The 19,565-nt window shown below is 38.8% G+C and overlaps 1 protein-coding gene and 1 non-coding gene across 2 annotated transcripts in view; one reads left to right on the forward strand and one right to left on the reverse strand.

Moving 5' to 3' along the window:
* Window positions 1–646: 646 nt before the first annotated feature.
* Window positions 647–19,565, reverse strand: part of DMC1 (DNA meiotic recombinase 1) — a 42,823-nt gene continuing 23,904 nt past the window's right edge. The window contains exons 13-14 of the mRNA XM_007111719.3: window positions 9,213–9,329; window positions 647–1,183 (exon numbers count right to left, since the gene is read on the reverse strand). Coding sequence (XP_007111781.1) covers window positions 1,114–1,183; window positions 9,213–9,329 — 187 coding nt within the window. The 3' untranslated portion in view covers window positions 647–1,113. The remainder of the gene's footprint in view (window positions 1,184–9,212; window positions 9,330–19,565) is intronic.
* LOC112065947 (small nucleolar RNA SNORA79) lies at window positions 11,023–11,174 on the forward strand. Its single transcript, XR_002892340.1, has one exon. It is a non-coding gene; the product is annotated as a small nucleolar RNA SNORA79 (small nucleolar RNA).

The following is a 19,565-nucleotide window of genomic DNA, read 5'->3' on the forward strand; positions in this document are numbered from 1 at the left end:
GGATGCAACATAAGATATTAAATCTTTCTGAGATCTATAAAGATTGTCACTGTAAATATTATTAGTGTTTTAATTAATATTTTTATCATACATACATTTTGAAAACTAGATTTTATTTTCATTTAATTAGAAAAACCAATATTTTTTATACATTTATAAAATTAGTATCCAGAAATTTTACATTTAAATTAACTTTAATATTTTTTTGTTTTGTTTTGTTTTTGTTTGTTTTTTCGGTACGCGGGCCTCTCACTGTTGTGGCCTCTCCCGTTGCAGAGCACAGGCTCCAGATGCGCAGGCTCAGCGGCCATGGCTCACGGGCCTAGCCGCTCCGCGGCATGTGGGATCTTCCCGGTCCGGGGCACGAACCCGTGTCCCCTGCATTGGCAGGCGGATTCTCAACCACTGAACCACTAGGGAAGCCCTAACTTTAATATTTTAAAGAAGATTCTGAATTCTCTACCCAAAACTTAAAATATAAAAGTCATGCTATCTTGACCACCCAAAATTATAAAGTTCCTAATTACCTTCCTTTTTATCTTCCCAGTAAAATATGTATGTATCAGAAGTACATTTTTAAAAAGTAATTTCAACTTGTCGAAAAGTCAAATGATTTAAAATTTGGCTTAATTTAATGTTTCTTTTCTGTTGCTATAAATGTGAATATATAGTTTGATATCATGAATAAAAAAGCTCTTTTGTGTATCCTGTAAACATTCTTCCCTTAAATGTCTCCCTCCTTTGGAAGTGTATTCACTTCTAAGTGTTCGGGGGGCAGCTGTAGGAGGAGGAGACATTTCGGAGCTCTTAGACTTGCCATCTGCTTAGTGGCTCACTTTGGGAAGCTAAAGTGAGGTACCCCTTCCCCAACTATTTTTCAAAAGGTTTATTCATTCATATACATATTTATATTCCTGAACCGACATACAATGTTTAGTTATTGTAAATCAGAGACCTTTAAGATAAATATAATTTAATTCTCTTTTGCTGACTTTCCTTTAATAACACATGAAAAAAAACAGACTCTTATTTCAAGATCTGAAATTTGAGACTGCTTTTCCATTTCTTCAGCTCCTAATAAGCACTAAGAAGCAATTTGCATCAATTCGCCACCTACTCCTTGGCATCCCCAATTCCTCCAGCAGTTATTGCGAAGGTGGCTTCATTTTCAGGCATCTCGGGGCTAACAAAATACAAAGGAACAGAAGTTTATAAAAAGCTCTATTTCTATAAATACTATATTCATGTCACACATCACATTCCTATTAGTCTGAGTCTCCAGAGACATGTGAGTTGGTACAGCTAAATGTGGACTACAGAATTTTCCTGCAAGTATTATCAACCATCACAAACATTTATTGAACAACTTCTATATGTAAGGTTCTAAACGTCAAGAAAAACTACCCCACACTTGGAAACAGGCAAAAAGGGATAACTGTGTGTTCTTACAGTGCACTGTCAGGTATTGTGTAGCAGACCCTTAGAGGCTTATCTGATTCTAAATGGGTATGTACCTCATACAACTCAATAACAAAAAAACAACCCAATCAAAAAATGGGCAGAAGACCTAAATAGACATTTCTCCAAAGAAGACATACAGATGGCCAATAGGCACATGAAAAGATGCTCATCATTGCTAATTATTAGAGAAATGCAAATCAAAACTACAATGAGGTATTAACTCACACCGGTCAGAATGGCCATCATTAAAAAGTCTACAAATAGGACTTCCCTAGTGGCGCAGTGGTTAAGAATCTGCCTGCCAATGCAGGGGACACAGGTTCAAGCCCTGGTCTGGGAAGATCCCACATGCCGCGGAGCAACTAAGCCCGTGCGCCACAACTACTGAGCCTGCGCTCTGGAGCCCGCGAGCCACAACTACTGAGCCCGCGTGCCACAACTACTGAAGCTCACGTGCCTAGACCCCATGCTCCGCAACAAGAGAAGCCACCGCAATGAGAAGGCTGCTCACTGCAATGAAGAGTAGCCCCCACTTGCCGCAACTAGAGAAAGACTGCGTGCAGCAATGAAGACCCGATGCAGCCATAAATAAATAAATAAAAATTAAAAAAAAACAGTCTACAAATAACAAATGCTGGAGGGGTGGTGGAGAAAAGGGAACCCTCCTACACTGTTGGTGGGAATGTAAATTGGTGCAGCCACTATGGAAAACAGTATGGAGCTTCCTCAAAAACTAAAAATAGAGTTGCCATATGATCCTGCAATCCCTTTCCTGGGTGCATATCCAGACAAAACTATAATTTGAAAAGAGGCATGCACCCCTATGTTCATAGCAGCACTATTTACAATAGCCAAGACATGGAAACAACCTAAATGTCCATTGACAGATGAATGAATAAGGAAGATGTAGTGTATATATATATGTATATGTGTGTATACACACACACACACACACACACACACACATACATACACAATGGAATATTACTCAGCCATAAAAAAGAATAGAATAATGCCATTTGCAGCAACATGGATGAACATAGAGATTATCATACTAAGCGAAGTAAATCAGAAAGAGAAAGACAAATGCCATATATCACTTGTATGTGGAATCTAAAATATGACACAAATGAACAGAAACAGACTCACAGATACAGAGAACAAACTTGTGGTTGCCAAGGGGGGATGCAGGAGGGAAGGATTGGGAGTTTGGGATTAGCAGATGCAAACTATTATATATAGGATGGATAAACAACAAGATCCTACTGTATAGCACAGGGAACTATATTCAATATCCTGTTTCCATAATGGAAACAAATATGAGAAAGAATATATATATGTATAACTGAATCACTTTGCTGTACAGCAGAAATTAACACAACGTTGTAAATCAACTATACCTCAATAAAAATTTTTAAATGGGTGTGCACATTTCCATTGACTAGACTAACGTAGGCAAAAACCATGAAAGACTTTGAAATGAACTAAAAGATAACTGAGTACCTTCAGCGAAAAAATAGGTTGCCTAACACATCCTTCCAGGTTATCCAAATCTATGAGGACTCCGTGGCTTTCATTGTCTTTGAGCTGTTTTACAACTCTATGAGCTGTAGAAGACTATGAGTAATACAAATTATCCTGGTTCATAGAAATGTAAATTGTGTGAGGAGGAATGCAATTGATTATTGTCTTATGGATATTAACCCATTTTTTTTATCAATTTATAATTCATTTCAGCATTACTTGTTTGACTACATATGTGGTAATTTGATTTTTCCTTTGATCTGGTTATAAAATCTTATTGGTTCCTGCATGAGTTAATGAGTTAAATAAAATCTTTGACATTTTATACTTGTACGAGTCATGATTTCATGCTCTTTTAAATTTTACCTTTTAATTTATTCTACAGCTCTATAGGAGTAGAGATTAATTTGTAGAAAACTGATAACAATGCAGATTATTCTTATGATGCCAGTCTATAGCAATGGAAATGAATTTCACTGAGTAGAGAAACAACTGATTTCTCTCCAGTAGAAAACACAACTTCAAATGTTACAATTTATTGCCTGGTAGGATATTAACCAGTTTTGCATCTATTAGCAAATTTATTTCAGCATTGCTTTGAATGACTACATAAATCTCTGTTCCTCAAATTATCCTTTGAATCAGTGGTTTCCTCATTAATTAAGGAGTTGAGTAAAATCTTTGACACGTCCATTTTATGCTTATTTGCAGAAAGTGATGTTTTTAACTCTTTGAAAATCATACTTTATCATTACTAGACCCCACAGAATTTACAAAAATGAGACAGAGTCTTTACTCTCAAGAAGCCTAAAAGGTGAGCTATGACATAACAAATATGCAAAGTAAGCTAAGTTCCATAAAGTCAGTATATGTTATAGAACTCTAAGGAAAGGAGACGTTATGCAGGCTAGGTTGATCAGGAAAGATTTCATAGATAATAGAGGACTTCACAGAAGCCTTTGAGGCAGAAATGGGGGTATTCCATTTCTAGCATGAACAAAAGAGTAGGAATAGAGAAGCTTGCTTTGTGTATAAGGAGGAGAGGAAGAATAAGAAGTTAGGTTTAGATATGTTGAGCTTGAGATACCTGTGGGGCATTGATGTAGAAGAGGTCTACAAGTAGTTGGAAATGAATATCTAACACTTGAATAAAATGTTAGACTAAAAATAGGAATTTGAAAATCACTGACCATGAGAGAAAGAGCCTACTGCTACTTTGTGCTGTTATTATATTCAGGTTATGGTGACTGTACGGTAATATTAATAGCTTCCATTTATTAAGTATTTACTAACTATTATGTGTCAGGCTCCCTTATATTATTTCATTTAAACTTTACGATTACTCTGTTGGGTATGTATTATTATCCACATTTTATAGATGAGAAGACTGAGGTTCAGAGAAGTAATTTGATCAAGGTCACAGTGCTGAGAATTGAAGATGCCAGGATTAGAGACTAAGGTATTTGATTCCAAAGCTCATGATCTTCTTAATCAGTAGGTTATATTGTCATGCAAAATTGGTTTTTGTTTTTTTGATTTTGTTTGTTTGGTTGTTTTGTTTTGTTTGGAGGGTGCAGATTAGCTAGTATACTTTGAGCACACCATGGGTAAGGTTACTTCCCTTAAGAAAGAGCAGAGGAATCTCCCTGGAGGATAGAACATGAGCTATAGATAAAGTAGGTCTTGCTAGACTGAAGTTGGAGTTGAAGAATAAGAAGGCGTGAGTGGAATTAGAAAATAACTTTTTGACTTTGATGGAAAATAGTCAGCCACTTAAAAATGGCAGGAAGACAAGGAGTTGAGAAAGAGGGAAGCCAAGCAAAGTATCTGCAAAGTTGAACCAGGGTTTTTTGCTTGTTTGTTTGTTTTGGTTTTGAAACAGAATAAAAAACAATGACTTTAGAAACTTGACCATTTGTATGCCTTTTCATTTTTTGTAATTGTTTAAAATTTGATTTTCCTTTGAATTCAGTAGAGTTTTAATGTTCACTGATCTCAGATTTGCTAAGTAGAATAAAATAAATGGGGTTTTTATTCACTCAAAGTTTTAAAGAGAGAAAATATACACTTGAGGGCCAGTTATAGTTACTTACAGAAGCAGTAACTATAGGCTATTCAAGGAAAAAGGCTAGGTTCCCTTTTGTAGTCACTCCTGTATTCCTGGGAATTATGAGAACCCTTTTCTGCTCAATTCTTGGGGAATTCTGTTTTAACAAGAAATGTCTTTCTCTTACATCTGTATAATGTAGTAGTTGAAGCCATGGGAGTAGCTATAGCAGACTAGCTATTACTACCCTGAATAGATAATCCTTAATAAACTAAGAAATAGTGTAGTGGTTAAAAGTGCAGACCCTAGATTCAGACAGCATAGATTCTAATCCTGGTTCCATTACTTACTGGTTTTGTGATGTGGGGCAAGTCCATTCACTTACTCATTAAGAAAATATGTACTGGGACTTCCCTGGTGGCGCAGTGGTTAAGACTCTGCCTGCCAATGCAGGGGAGTGTTTGAACCCTGGTCCGGGAAGATCCCACATGCCGAGGAGCAACTAAGCCCGTGCGCCACAACTACTGAGCCTGTGCTCTAGAGCCCGCACGCCACAACTACTAAAGCCTGTGTGCTCTAGGACCTGCGTGCCACAACTACTAAGCCCGCGTGCTGCAACTACCGAAGCTCGTGTGCCTAGAACCCATGCTCTGCAACAAGAGAAGCCACCGCAATGAAGCCGTTGCAATGCACATCGCGACGAAGAGTAGCCCCTGCTTGCTGCAACTAGAGAAAGCCCGCGTGAAGCAACGAAGACCCAACGCAGCCAAAAATTGAAAAAAAAGAAAAAAGAAAATTTACTGAGCACTTCCTATATCCCTGTTGTAGGCACTTGAGATCCGTATGTGAAAAAAATAGACAAAGATCTCTGGCCTTGTGGAACTTATATTTGGGGGAAGGACAGACAGACAATAAATAATGGACATAATAAATAAATAAATATGTGATATGTTAGAAAATAAGTGTTATAGGGAAAGAAGAAAATAGAGCTGGGTAAGGGAGATTGGAAGTATGGAAACTGGGACAAGGCTAGCTGCAATTTTAAATAGGGAGATGAAGATAGGCATTTTGTTGAGAAGGTAACATTTGATCAAAGACTTGAAGGAGGTGAGGGAGATAGCCAGAAAGAGGGCTATGTGGGGGAAGCTTATTCCAGGCAGGGAGAGCAATAATCACAGAGGCGAGGCCCTAAGGGAGGAGTGTGCCTGGCATGTTTCTAGAATATCAAGGTGCCCACTGAGGTTGAAGCATGGTGAGCAAGGGGGAAAGCAGGAGGAATAAGAATAGGGCCATTCATGTAGTGCTCTGTAAACCAGTGTAGAGACATGGGCTTTTATTCTGAGTTAAGATGGGGAGCCATGGGAGTGTTTTAAAGAGAGGACAGATATGCTCTGACTTGGTGTTACAAAGGATCATTCTGGCTTCTGTGTTTAGAATAGACTGTAGAGGGGCAGTGGTTACCTAACTACTTGGGGCCTTGGTTTCCTCATGTGTAAATGGGGATAATAATCTCTATCTCTTAAGGTTGTCCTTAAAAACAATGAAAAAGTAAATAAATAAAGCACTTGGCACAGATCTAGCACATAGTAGCCACTCAGTAAGTGTTAGCTATCATTTTTAGCATCATGATCTCTCTACCAAAAAGTTTTTTCTAAAGTCAAGGAGAATTCTTTGTGAGAAATCTTTAGGGACCAGAAAGAAGGCAGTACAAGATGCACAGCAAATTAAGTTTTCACATTTTAAGTTCTGATCTAGTTTTGCTATTTTTATTCAGATTTATGGAAAGTTGACATGACTAACTTCTATGATAATTTTAATTATCCTTTGTTGAGTCTGCAGAACCCTAGTGTTCTCTTAGGACTGTAAAAACTGTAGGGGTTATTTTTTCCTAAAAGTTTGGAGGACGTGATTAAATATACAAATGATTGAACATGTAGATGGAATTCATTCATTTATTAATTCAACAAATAGTTATTGAGCTCTTACTATGTGCCAAGGACCATGCTAGGTGCTGGGGACATTAGTGAACCAGACTCAGTCCCTGTAGTGAGGGAGATGTACATGTAATCAGCTGATTACAATTCAGAGTGAAAAATGTTTGGGAAAGTTCTAAGCACAGCAATCTGTCCAAGATATAGACCAAGAAATTTTAGTAAAACTATGGAACAATCCTACTATCTACTTAATTCAACAAAGAACATTTGTTACAAATTTCTAGAGATGGCTGAAGCTCCACAAAGCATAGCACTTGCATATGTGTATCACAGTCTTCTACAGGGACTGATGATGAAAAGCAAAATGGTCTGAATAAAAATGAGATAGAGGGGGGAACTGATTATTTAATATTTTTCAATGACAATACATAGTAAGTACTGTGATTCATAGCCAAAACCAGATTAAGAGCTCATCTGATTCTTTTTTGGCTGTTTTTTCCCTCCCTAGAGTAAAGAGTTATTACAAATCTTTACCTTGTTGCCAGGATTGGCTAATCAGTCAGTCACAAATACATCCATTATGTCTGAGGAACTAAGAATACGGTGGTAAGCAAAAGAATAGTATCTCTGTCCTCAGTGTATTTACTGTCTAGTGGGGATGACATATGTTACATAAATCATTACCAATGGAATGTAAGCTCCATGAGGGCAGGGCCTTGTCTTTTTGTTTTGTTCACTGCTCTATCCCCAGAATCTAGAACAGCTGATATGTAATAGGTTTCTCTGTAAAAACTTATTAAGCTTATAACTCTTATTTTGGAATGTTTGATTTTATTTATTTTTTACCATGTACATCAATTATGTTGTCAAAGTTTATTCATATATTTGCACATGTATATATATGTATATATATATATAAAATACTTGCATGTACATACATATATATAAAATGAGTGTATGTGTATATATGTATATCTACATCTACATACACACACACACACACACACACACACACACACACACACACACGACTCCTTTTGAATTTGGACAGAAAACCCCAATGGCTTCAGTTTCCACAGGAGAAGCTGAAGTTGACATGACCTTCCAGAACATTCCAGCACCATCTTTGCAGGGGGAGACAGGAGAGGGGTAAGAAGTACTATGCAAGCCTTACAGGAAAAGCCACGTTATTGCTTTTTTAACAATAAAACCACCAGCCTCCTTCCAAGCTGCATACTTGCAAATCTTGAAAAGTTCGAGAAAAATCTTTAGCCCCAGCCCCATGCCAGGCTCTAGTTTTGCAGTTTATCTCTAAATGGCTGAAACATTAGCTTTCTCACTCTAAAGAATGTTTCCTTACTCTCTTGGTTTATCAGCTTCAAGGGCCCAAGGAGCTTTCTCGGGTCAGAGAGGGGCCTAGGTCTGCAAGAGCTGGAGCTAGAGGCCTGGAGCCCAGCAACCCTACCAGCTGGCCCAGCGGCACCCTATGTGTTGAAATCCAGCTCCAACAGCACTCCCACCAGCCCCAGGTCTCTGAGACATGTGCTCAGAAAGCAACCAGGGGCCACCGCTTCCAGCTCAACCTTTCTAGACCAAGTCAAAGTCATGACTCCTGAGGAACAGCTGCAGGGAAGGTGGGGGTACCCTCCCTTGCCAACCCCTCAGAGATAAACACAACAGATGGGCAAAAATGGGGGAGGTCCACAGAGAAGGGTCAGCAGCAATGCTCAAGAAGGGGTGGGTAATGCCTCCCCAGTTCAAATCGCTTTAGGTTTGTTGCTGGTAAAATCTAAGCTTATAACTGTTAATTAAATAAGTAAAGTACTGTGAAAGAATAAAAGGTGTAATATAGAGTATTAGCTTAGAATGTAAGGGTCAGGGAAAGGTTCCTTGAGGAAGCAATGTTTAAACTGAAACCTGAAAAGAAAACTGGCAGAAAGAAAGAAGAACATCCCTATCACATGCTGTACTTTTCCTGTATTTACCTCACTTCAACTGGAATCAATTATTTCATTTTCTAGCTTCACTGTAAGATTTGGAAGGTCAGAGACCAAGTCAATGTCAACAAGATCCCCAAATCCCTAGAACCCAGTACATAGTAGGGACTTCCCAATGAACTGAATACTTTTTGAGAAGGAAATTCAAACATGTAGTGTCTGCCAGTAGAATAATTATAGCCTCTCAGGAGAGGCAATTCTATATAATACCATATGCACAAGAATCTGGTTAAGATAAGAAATATTTACCTGTCATAAATCTTGGCAATTCTCAGCTCTCCTCTTCCCTTTCGCAAGCTTATTCTTGTTGTTGAAGCATGAGCCAGAATGTGTCCCCCGATGGGTTTTTTGGGGTCTGCCTGAAAACTGAATTAATAAAACACCTTTTCAGGTTTCATCATATGGACTATATACAGTACTAACTGCAATTACAAGGCAACTTTTCTCTGGAGTATGGCAGGGGACAGAGTAGGTTTGCATTCTAAACAAGCAGAGGCTTGTTCATAAACCAGGGAATGGGCTAGAGTTTGGAGCTGCTATGTACCCCATTGGCCATCCAGTTCAGGCTTCTTAGATTCCTATGATAAATGGTTCATGTTTTGTTTGATTTTTTAAAAATAAAAAACACAAATAAAACACTACTCACTGTTTTAGGATAAATCTTGGGGTTAAGCAATTTTTCTTTACAAAATACAAAGATTGAATTTATTCATTCATTCATGTATCAGAAGTATTTATTAATGGCTTACTGTGTGCCAACCACTATTCTAGTCTAATGAATAAGTAATACCCAACCCTCCCTCATGATGCTATGATGTAAATGAGAGCAGATTGAGAACCTCCTTCTTATTCATTAACTGTACATTGGAAGCCTTCAATGTCGTACTGGTTATGAATTTGAGGTGAGAAGAATCTCAGAAATATCTTTATCGCTGATGTCTAAAGTTTATTCTTCTAAAATAGGATACAGAAAAGATAAGCTCTTACTATGATCTTATCAATCCAAAAATATATTATGATTGCAAGGTAGTTACAAATATTGACACTCTTGAGAGATATACTCACTAGGGGACTAACACTCACTTGGCAAGAAGTGAAAGTTTCTTAATAAACCTAATATAGTAAGCCCTTCAAAAAAGCCTAGGTGCAAAAAGCCTCCGCAAAATACTAGCAAACCGAATCCAGCAACATATCAAAAGGATTATACACCATGACCCAGTACTATTTATTCTAGGAATGCAAGAGTGGTTCAACATAGGAAAATCATCATTGTAATATACCATATCAATAGAGTGAAGGACGCAGTGGTTGAGAATCTGCCTGCTAATGCAGGGGACACGGGTTCGAGCCCTGGTCTGGGAGGATCCCACATGCCGCGGAGCAACTAGGCCCGTGAGCCACAACTACTGAACCTGCGTGTCTGGAGCCTGTGCTCTGCAACAAGAGAGGCCGCGATAGTGAGAGGCCCGCACACTGCGATGAAAAGTGGCCCCCGCTTGCCACAACTAGAGAAAGCCCTCGCACAGAAACGAAGACCCAACACAGCAAAAGTAAATAAATAAATTTTTAAAAAAATAGAATGAAGGAGAAAACCACAAGATCATCTCCTTTGATGCAGAAGAAAATCTAGGCTTCAAAATCATCAATAAATGGAACTGAACTTAAACTAACAGGTTACACTCGATCAAAATAAATTTTGGTATAGCATAATAGCCTCAGCTTTGGGAGAATTCAGTTGCAAGTCAATTCAAATTCTGGTTGCTCCATGAAGTTCAGGATTCTGTTTACTGTAAGCATGAGGCTTGGTGTAGTGATGATGTGGCTGATTGACACGAGGCTAAAGAGATTGTAGGTTAATGGGGATATGAAGCTCTCTGGGAAAGGAGTCTGCTAATATAAACTGCTGCTTTTATTTTATTTTATTTTTTATTTTTTTGGGCCACACCTCGCAGCACATGGGATCTTAGTTCCCTGACTGGGGATTGAAACCACACCTCCTGAGTAAAAGTGCAGAGTCTTAACCACTGGACCGCCAGGGAAGTCCCAAACTGCTGCCTTTTGATGGCTGTTCATTTCACTGCTTAGAGTCTTAGGTGGTGGGATTTTAGTCCATCATATATCTAAGCTGACTTGTCTTCACTCAGGGCACCAAGGGGATGGGTTGGTTGGCTGTCCGTTAGTGCCTTCTGATTTTTGCAGAGTCAAACAATTGAAAAAAATAAAAAATAAACTGCTGCTTGATTAAATGGCTCACAGGTTAGGACCAGCTGGCTGGGGTTGGATAGGATTGATTGATTCAGCAGGTCCAATGTGAGAACAAGAACAGAGTTAGTTTTGGAGTGAACCACTATCAAGAAAGTAGCATCCAGGCAGGTGAGACTGACAGGAGTTAAGAAGTCAGAAGATAGGTTGCTTTACTCAGACAGCTGAAAGGGTAGTAAAGCAATGAAGGCCTTTCAGTTGGATGAAATAGCTAGAGATGAATTATCTCTATAATGCTTACAGATCAATGCCACTCTTTTTAATGGGATAACTCTAAACCTTCCAGGTTACCCTCCATTACAGGTGGTTCTTCAAGGTCTTAAAAGAATTCTATGTTCTACATAGATGGGCTGCTTGAGGGCCTGATGATATTCTCAGCTGGGCTGTGAACTCTGAACTTGCAAACACTGTATTTATGCTTCTTTAGTGCATTTTTCATGTCCTGCCTTTAGTGCTATTATTATTTACATATTATATTCCCCCTTAATCCCTCACCTATTACCTATCACTAAGCTCCTTAAGGGCAGATGACATTGTATTCAGCTCTGTAGCAACCAGCCACACAGTGGGTGCTCAAAAATATTTTTTGTACTTAAGACATAGAAGTTACAAAAATACCAAGGAGAATATTGGGCAATAGAAAGATAGGTGCCCCCACAGCAGGTAGACCAGTTAGAAACTGCTATGAAGAGGAGACAAGAAAGGAGAGTCGGGGTTCGCTAAATGGGCAGAGAGAAGTTTTAACAGCTATGTTAATGCTTCTCACAGATGGTCTCTCCATACTGCCTAGTAATTCTTCTATAAGAGCCTGGTTAACCTCACCTCCCCTTTACCAAACTTTCAGTAGTCTCCTTAAGCACTCTTTTCTGTTCTTTTCCCTAACTTTGGATGACATTGCCTGCTTCTTCACAAAGAAAAGGAGGGCTCTCAGGAAGACAGTCCCTCAACTTCTGCTTCTTTTTTTCTGTTACCTACATACAGTCCCCCTCTGTATCCACAGGGGGATCCGTTCCAGAACCCACCTCCCAACCATGGATACCAAAATTCACGAATGTTCAAGTCCCTTATATAAAATGGCGTGAAAAAAAAAAATGGTGTGGTATTTGTGTGTAACCTACACACATCCTCCCATATACGTTATCTTTTTTAATAAAATAAAATTTTTTATTGGAGTATAGTTGATTTACAATACTGTGTCCTCCCATATACTTTAAATCATCTCTAGATTACTTATAATACCTAATAAAATGTAAATGCTACGTAAATAGTTGTAAATACAATTTAAATTCTATGTAAATAGCTGCTAGAGCACGGCAAATTCAAATTTTGCTTTTTGGAACTTTCTGGATTTTTATATTCTGATTATTTTTGATCCTAGGTTGGTTGAATTCATGGATGTGGAACCTATGGATACGAAGGGCCCACTGTACTTATTTACAGCTGTACTCATTCTTCCTCCTCAAACTTTAATTTTTTCTTATTTCAGCAAGTCCTCTTATACCTCAATGCTTTTATAAACTCAGTTATCTCTGAAGCAAAAGCCCCTTTCCTATTGTGTTTGCTCATTTAGCTCCTACTCACCCATCAAGTGTCATCCCTTCTTGAAAACCATGCCCGATACCCTGAAACAGAGTAGAGCCTACCTCCCCTGTCCTCTCATATCACTATGTATATAACTCTATTAAAGCACACTACATTATAATTTTTAATTCATGGGTCTCATTCCCCAACTATACTCTAAATCCTTATTCATTTTAGTAACTCCAGTGCCCAGAAAAGTACCTATAATATAAAAAACACTCAACAACTCTTGTTGAATGGATACGGGAAGAGAAGACAATTTGGGTTTCCTCCAAATTAGAACCTTTTAGACACAGATTTGTGATATTATCTTCAAAGAAGCTGTAATTCAAGGAACTTTTAAAGGGTGTTCTGACAGAAGGGGAAATGTAAAAGGAAACAGGATTTCCCCCTAATTGAAGTAATCCTCCCCGCCTCCACCCCCTTACAGATAATCTAAGGAAGAGCAGGAATCTGTAGGTTTTAGCTGTATGGCTATGTTTTTTTCTTAGCAAAGTATTGTTTGTTATTACCAATGTGGTACCCTATGCACAAAAGAGAATAGGTACTACTGCCTGGCATTGATTACTCCAGATGAAGAGCCTGAGTGTTAAGAATGTCGTTTCCGGGGCTTCCCTGGTGGCGCAGTGGTTGAGAATCTGTCTGCTAATGCAGGGGACACGGGTTCGAGCCCTGGTCTGGGAGGATCCCACATGCCGGGGAGGATCCCACATGCCGCGGAGCAACTAGGCCCGTGAGCCACAACTACTGAGCCTGCGCGTCTGGAGCCTGTGCTCCGCAACAAGAGAGGCCACGATAGTGAGAGGCCCGCGCACCGCGATGAAGAGTGACCCCCGCTTGCCACAACTAGAGAAAGCCCTCGCACAGAAACGAAGACCCAACACAGCAAAAATAAATAAATAAATAAATAAATAAATAAATAAATAAACTTCTACCCCCAACATCTTGTTTAAAAAAAAAAAAAGAATGTCGTTTCCTGACTTCCCTGGTGGCGCAGTGGTTAAGAATCCACCTGCCAATGCAGGGGACATGGGTTCGAGCCCTGGTCTGGGAAGATCCCACATGCCACGGGTCAACTAAGACCATGTGCCACAGCTACTGAGCCCGCGCTCTAGAACCCACGAGCCACAACTACTGAGCCCACGTGCCACAACTACTGAAGCCCGTGCGCCTAGAGTCCATGCTCTGTGACAAGAGAAGCCACTGCAGTGAGAAGCCTGCACACCAACAATGAGTAGCCCCTGCTCGCCACAACTAGAGAAAGCCCGCATGCAGCAACGAAGACCCAACACAGCCAAAAATAAAAATAAATAAAATAAATTTTTAAAAAAATATGTCGTTTCCAAAGGGAGATGATTTTGAATGAACTAAATGAGAAATAAATGATAGGATCTGCAAAAGTGCTAAGAAATCATATAGGAAAGATAATATGGGGAGAAAAAAGTCCTAAAAAGTGACTCATAATGTAAGTGGTTATACTTAACTAAAATAAATTGCAACATAGCATAACAGCCTTAGCTCTGGAAGAATATCAAGCCAATTCAAATTGTACTTGCTCCATCAAAGTGTTCAGGATTCTGTGTAGAATTTATGGCTCTTGACTTTTCTTGTAGGTCACTAACACTTTGATAATTTAATAAAAGATATAGACTCTCCCCCAGAAAAATGCACATATGTACACATACAAAAATTTTCATATAAGTTTAGGAGATTCAAGGTCCACCCCGCCCCCTGCCCCGGTGTGGCTGGCTATTAACAATAACATTCACATTCACGTTTACTGAGTCCTTACTATGTGGCAGACACTCTTCTAACTCATCTAATTATTTCCCTTTGCTTGGATTCCATATTTAGTAAATAGCTTTGGATTAAAATTTGGATTCCTATAGAGGTCTGCCTACAAGGAGAGAATGCCCTGGTCACAAGAGCTTCAAATGTAGTTACATTTTTCTTTATCAGTAAACTGGCCCTCTGATCTTTTGTTGAGTCTCATGAGTTTGATTAATGTGAGTCTGTCCCTGAGAAATGGATTTGTGCTCGGTAGGATGACCAAATCAAATCTGTCTGTAAGGCTGAGGGCCCTGAACACTGGTCAACTCACCAGGGTAATGGATACATCCCTGCAAAGCGTCTCATATGACAGCATGCTAACCTTTCCCCAGGCACATACAGACTCAATGTGCTAAGTGGTGTAAGAGCTTTAGAGTTAGACCTGGGTTCAAATTTTGGCTTATCAGCCAGCCATATGACCTCAGGAAAATTGTTAATCATTCTAAGTGTCTGTTTCTTCATTTTAAATGGAGGATAATAATTGTACCTAACTGGTATGGTAGTTGTAACAATAAAATGAAATAATTTAGGTAAGGCATTAACCCAGTGACTGCAATTATTATTATCTGCCTTCCTAATCCTGATTCACTTATTATCTATGTTACCTTGGGCTAATTATTTACCTTTATGAATCTCAGTTTCTTTAACTGTAAAATGGGAACAAAAAAAACCCCTTACTTTTTAGGGCTGTTGTGAAGATTCAAGATATATTTAATCTAACTCATTGGGAGCCTACTACATGCCAGGAACTGTGCCAGGTCATCTACAAAGCATTAGATTTACCCTTTCAGTAATCTTGGCACATAAGAGATACTCAATAAATGGTAACTATTATTATTTAACTAAATGATTCAGTTAAAACCCTCTTTCAGTGACATGTTAATCACGAAACATTTCTTAAAGTTTCTTTGAACTTCTTGAGTATTCTAGCAGTTATAAACAAGTCTTGAGGTAAAGTACAAGAAGGTGTAATAGCATTCCACATTCTTTTAGAGGGCTTTAATTTACTTCTATTTCTGACCAAGTAAAAACGGCTTCAGAAAACCACCCACACGCCTCCTTTAGCCTACTCTCTTATTTCCCCTTCTTTTATATTATCTTCTCTTCTTTCCTCCTTTTCTCAGGGGATGGGGGAGTATGATGAGAAGGAGGAAGAGATGGGGGTGGATATTAGGAATAAAGAGGGGCCAAGAAAGATTGTTTCATTTATCCCCCTCTGGTTGAACAGGATAGAGCCTGTTATATTGTTGACAGTAAGACCCGGAACCTCCTGACCTTCCAACTGCAAATTAGGGTGCAGGGAGTATAGGATTATGGTGATGGTAGGGCAGGTGATATTTTTCTGGGAGTGAGATAGGAAGAATAGCACAGTGAGACTAAAAGAGCCTCAACTTTGAAGTCAAAGAAACCTGGGTTCAAAATCTGACTCCTGTTTCTTAACTATATGATTGAGCAAGTAGGCACTCTGAGCCTCTGTTTCTTCCTTTACATATTAGGAATAATAATAGTGTCTACCTCAAATACTGGTTGGAGTGGAGACCTTGAGGGGTCTGGGAAAGGGCAAACTTGAGGGACAATTGATACTCCTGGTACTTTTGACTTGCTAAGGGTTAAGCTTAAAGATGGAATTTTTGAGAAGGGGTCCATTGAGAGAAAGACTGGGTGAACCATGTCCAAGAGAGAGGAGGATGTTTTGAGATTAGAGGAAGATAAAGAGAATTTTGGTGAAAAAGAAGAGATGGTTAAAAAAAAAAAAAAAGGAGTATATTTAAGAAGTTTTGTTAAATAACCCCACCCCCCATTTCCTCCCAAAATATGCAGAAAAATCTACACATTTTTCAAAATTTTGAAGATAGAATTCGGGGGTGGTGGTGGTTGGGGGGTTGGGGAGAGATATAGCAATATACTGAGACTGGCTTCATAGAACAGGGAGGTCTAGGAGGCTAAGTTATGTTGGGGTGATATGAGAATTATATAAGACGATACATGAAAGCACTTGGCACATGCTAAGCAACCAATAAATATAAGTGCTCTTAATTTTGAGGGAGAGGAAAGTAAAATTCAAATAATTTAAATGTTGCACAAGGTCACCATGCTAGTGACTTTGGTTTAATGTTTTTTCTCTAACCATATTGCCTCTTTTTTTAAAAAAAATTAATTAATTAATTAATTAATTTTTGGCTGCATTGGGTCTTCGTTGCTGTGCGGGGGCTTTCTCTAGTTGCAGTGAGCGGGGGCTACTCTTCGTTACGGTGCACAGACTTCTCATTGCGGTGGCTTCTCTTGTTGTGGAGCACGGGCTCTAGGCACACGGGCTTCAGTAGTTGTGGCTTGCGGGCTCTAGAGCGCAGGCTCAGTAGTTGTGGCGCGCGGGCTTAGCTGCCCTGCGGCATGTGGGATCTTCCCGGACCAGGGATCAAACCCATGTCCCCTGCATTGGCAGACAGATTCTTAACCACTGCGCCAACAGGGAAGTCCCGATATTTCCTCTTAATTTATACTAATGATGTAGAATCAGTAAGTGACATCCTTAAAGAATAAACTGCACATTTACAAGACTGCAAATGTTCTAAGATGACTTTTAGGGAAACAAATACACAAATGAAGTAGGGGGCAACATCATGGCCTTATTTGTTGCTTATCTTATTTTTGCTGTGGTATGGAGCTTTACAGGCTGATACTTTGACTTTATTTCCAGGCCTTCATCAACTGGCTCATTCTAGTTCTAAAATCTGTTATCTGTAAGCCTCATCTAGGAGTTACTGCTCTGGTGTATCATATGGCAGCTCCTCGCCTCTATAATTTTGTTCCTTTTTAATACGATGTGCCATCAAGTATAATGCATAGGATAGAAGCCTCAATTATTGTCAGTGTGCTTGGGTACTCATACCAATTATAGTGATATTTCTCTGACAGGCTCCAGGGGAGTTGCAGCTTGGAGCTCCTTAACACTGAGAAACAAAGATATTTCCTTTATGGGACGTATTCTAATAGCACTTGAAATCCTTTAGTTTAAAACTGTCCTGTTTTCTTTTTTAATTTAGCTGTGGCAATTTATGTGCTTACAGCACATGCATTTAATTTGTATTGTTATAATGTACTTTAGAATATACTAATTATAGTGAAACTTGTTTCCGTATAACTTGGCTAGGTGGAGGAGATGCTGTTTCAAAGCAGATTCACCCAGCAAAAATACTAGTCTTTGTTACTTTCTTCAGCTCTTTTCTTAGCTTATTTCATTATAAATCTCCTCCCCTCTTTGAACTTCTGCAATTATTTCCTTTCTGTCACCTCTCTATTTTTCTCTTATTGGAATCAATTCAAAATGGTTTTACTCTTTTTGAAACTTTCTACAAATATAAGAAAAAGAACCCTATCTGACCTAATTTCCACAGACTTCCTTTGTCTTCTAACTCTAGATCGATAGTTTTGGCCTCTTCAATGTTCCCTCCCTACACCTGAAGAAAGAACATTGCTCTTTAACTTGTACTGTTTTATTTGAATGCAACCCACTTCCTCCCTCTGAGCCAATGAGTCATTTTCTCTTTTTAAAGTGAGCCTTAAAAATCTCCCATTTCTCTTCAGTTTAAAATTATTCTCTTTGTGAAGTACTTCATGTCCTGTATATGAAAGACACCCTATAAAACAGAGAATATTGCCTTAACCACTGAAGGACTACAGACAATGCATGACCTACCAAGACTTTAAAATTTTGAGTTAAATGGACATCATTTATTTTTTTCCTAATGGAGGCAAGGCACATAGTCTCTCTTGTTCACTAGTGCTAGAACCTTGATACATAGTAGATTTTCAATAAATGTATACTGAATGAATAAATGATTGATTTCCCCCTCCTCAATCTTTTTAACTTGCTTGGACTTCCCTGGCAAGCCAGTGGTTGAGACTCTGTACTTCCACTGAGGGGGCGCGGGTTCTATCCCTGGTAGGGGAGCTAAGATCCTGCATGCCGCATGGTGCGGCCAATAAAACCCAAAAAACAAACAAACAAAAAACCTTGCTTAAAACCTTTCGTGTAATTAATACTTTTCACATTGGTATCTCCTGTAATTAAGTAGAAAATATCATAAAAGCGAATTGAAAAGTGAGAGCTATAGCAAACTGCAGAAGATGCAGCAATACTCTTAGGGTTTAGTTTAGAAAATGCCTAAAGAGAGATACATTAATTGCAGTACAATTTACATAATTTAGAATATCATATCAAATATCTTCTAATATATATGTCAATGACTGATTTATTTGCTACCAAATGATGAAATGACTCAGTTTTAAAGTAACAGAACTTTGTACTGCAACCACCAGAGTAATGATTTAAGCAAGAATCTCCAATGGATATTAAATCTAATGAGTGCAGAACATGATATTTACACAAGTCTCAAAGTATCACCCCACAAATTACTTATTAATTACAAACAGGAGAAGGTCTTTTACAATGGAGAAATATTGTGAACACCATCTTAATCACATGATCAAACTTATCACTATTAAAGGGACAAACTGCCAGTGTGCCTCCTGATGTGATATATGGAAAAGGTCATAACATAACATATATTAGTAGCTTTCCTGCCAAAAGTGTTTAACATTTTAAATAATGAGAAAAAAATCAACTCCAAATTGAGAGATGTTCTGAAAAACAGTTGGCCTGTGCGCTTCAAAAGTGTCACTCACTCCCAATACAGAGGGCATGGGTTCAACCCCTGGTCAGCGAACTAAGATCCCGCACGCTGCACAGCACCACCAAAAAAGAAAGTCAGTGTCACAAAAATCTAACGAAGGTTGAGGAGCTGTTTTGATTAAAGGAAACTAAAGAGACATGACAAGTACATGGGATGCATGATCCTTAACTGATCCTGAATCAAAAACAAAACAAGAAACCCCCCAAACTACAAAGAATATTACTGGAACAATTGG

This window comes from Physeter macrocephalus, chromosome 6 (assembly GCF_002837175.3).
Source record: "Physeter macrocephalus isolate SW-GA chromosome 6, ASM283717v5, whole genome shotgun sequence".
Classification (NCBI taxonomy): domain Eukaryota; kingdom Metazoa; phylum Chordata; class Mammalia; order Artiodactyla; family Physeteridae; genus Physeter; species Physeter macrocephalus.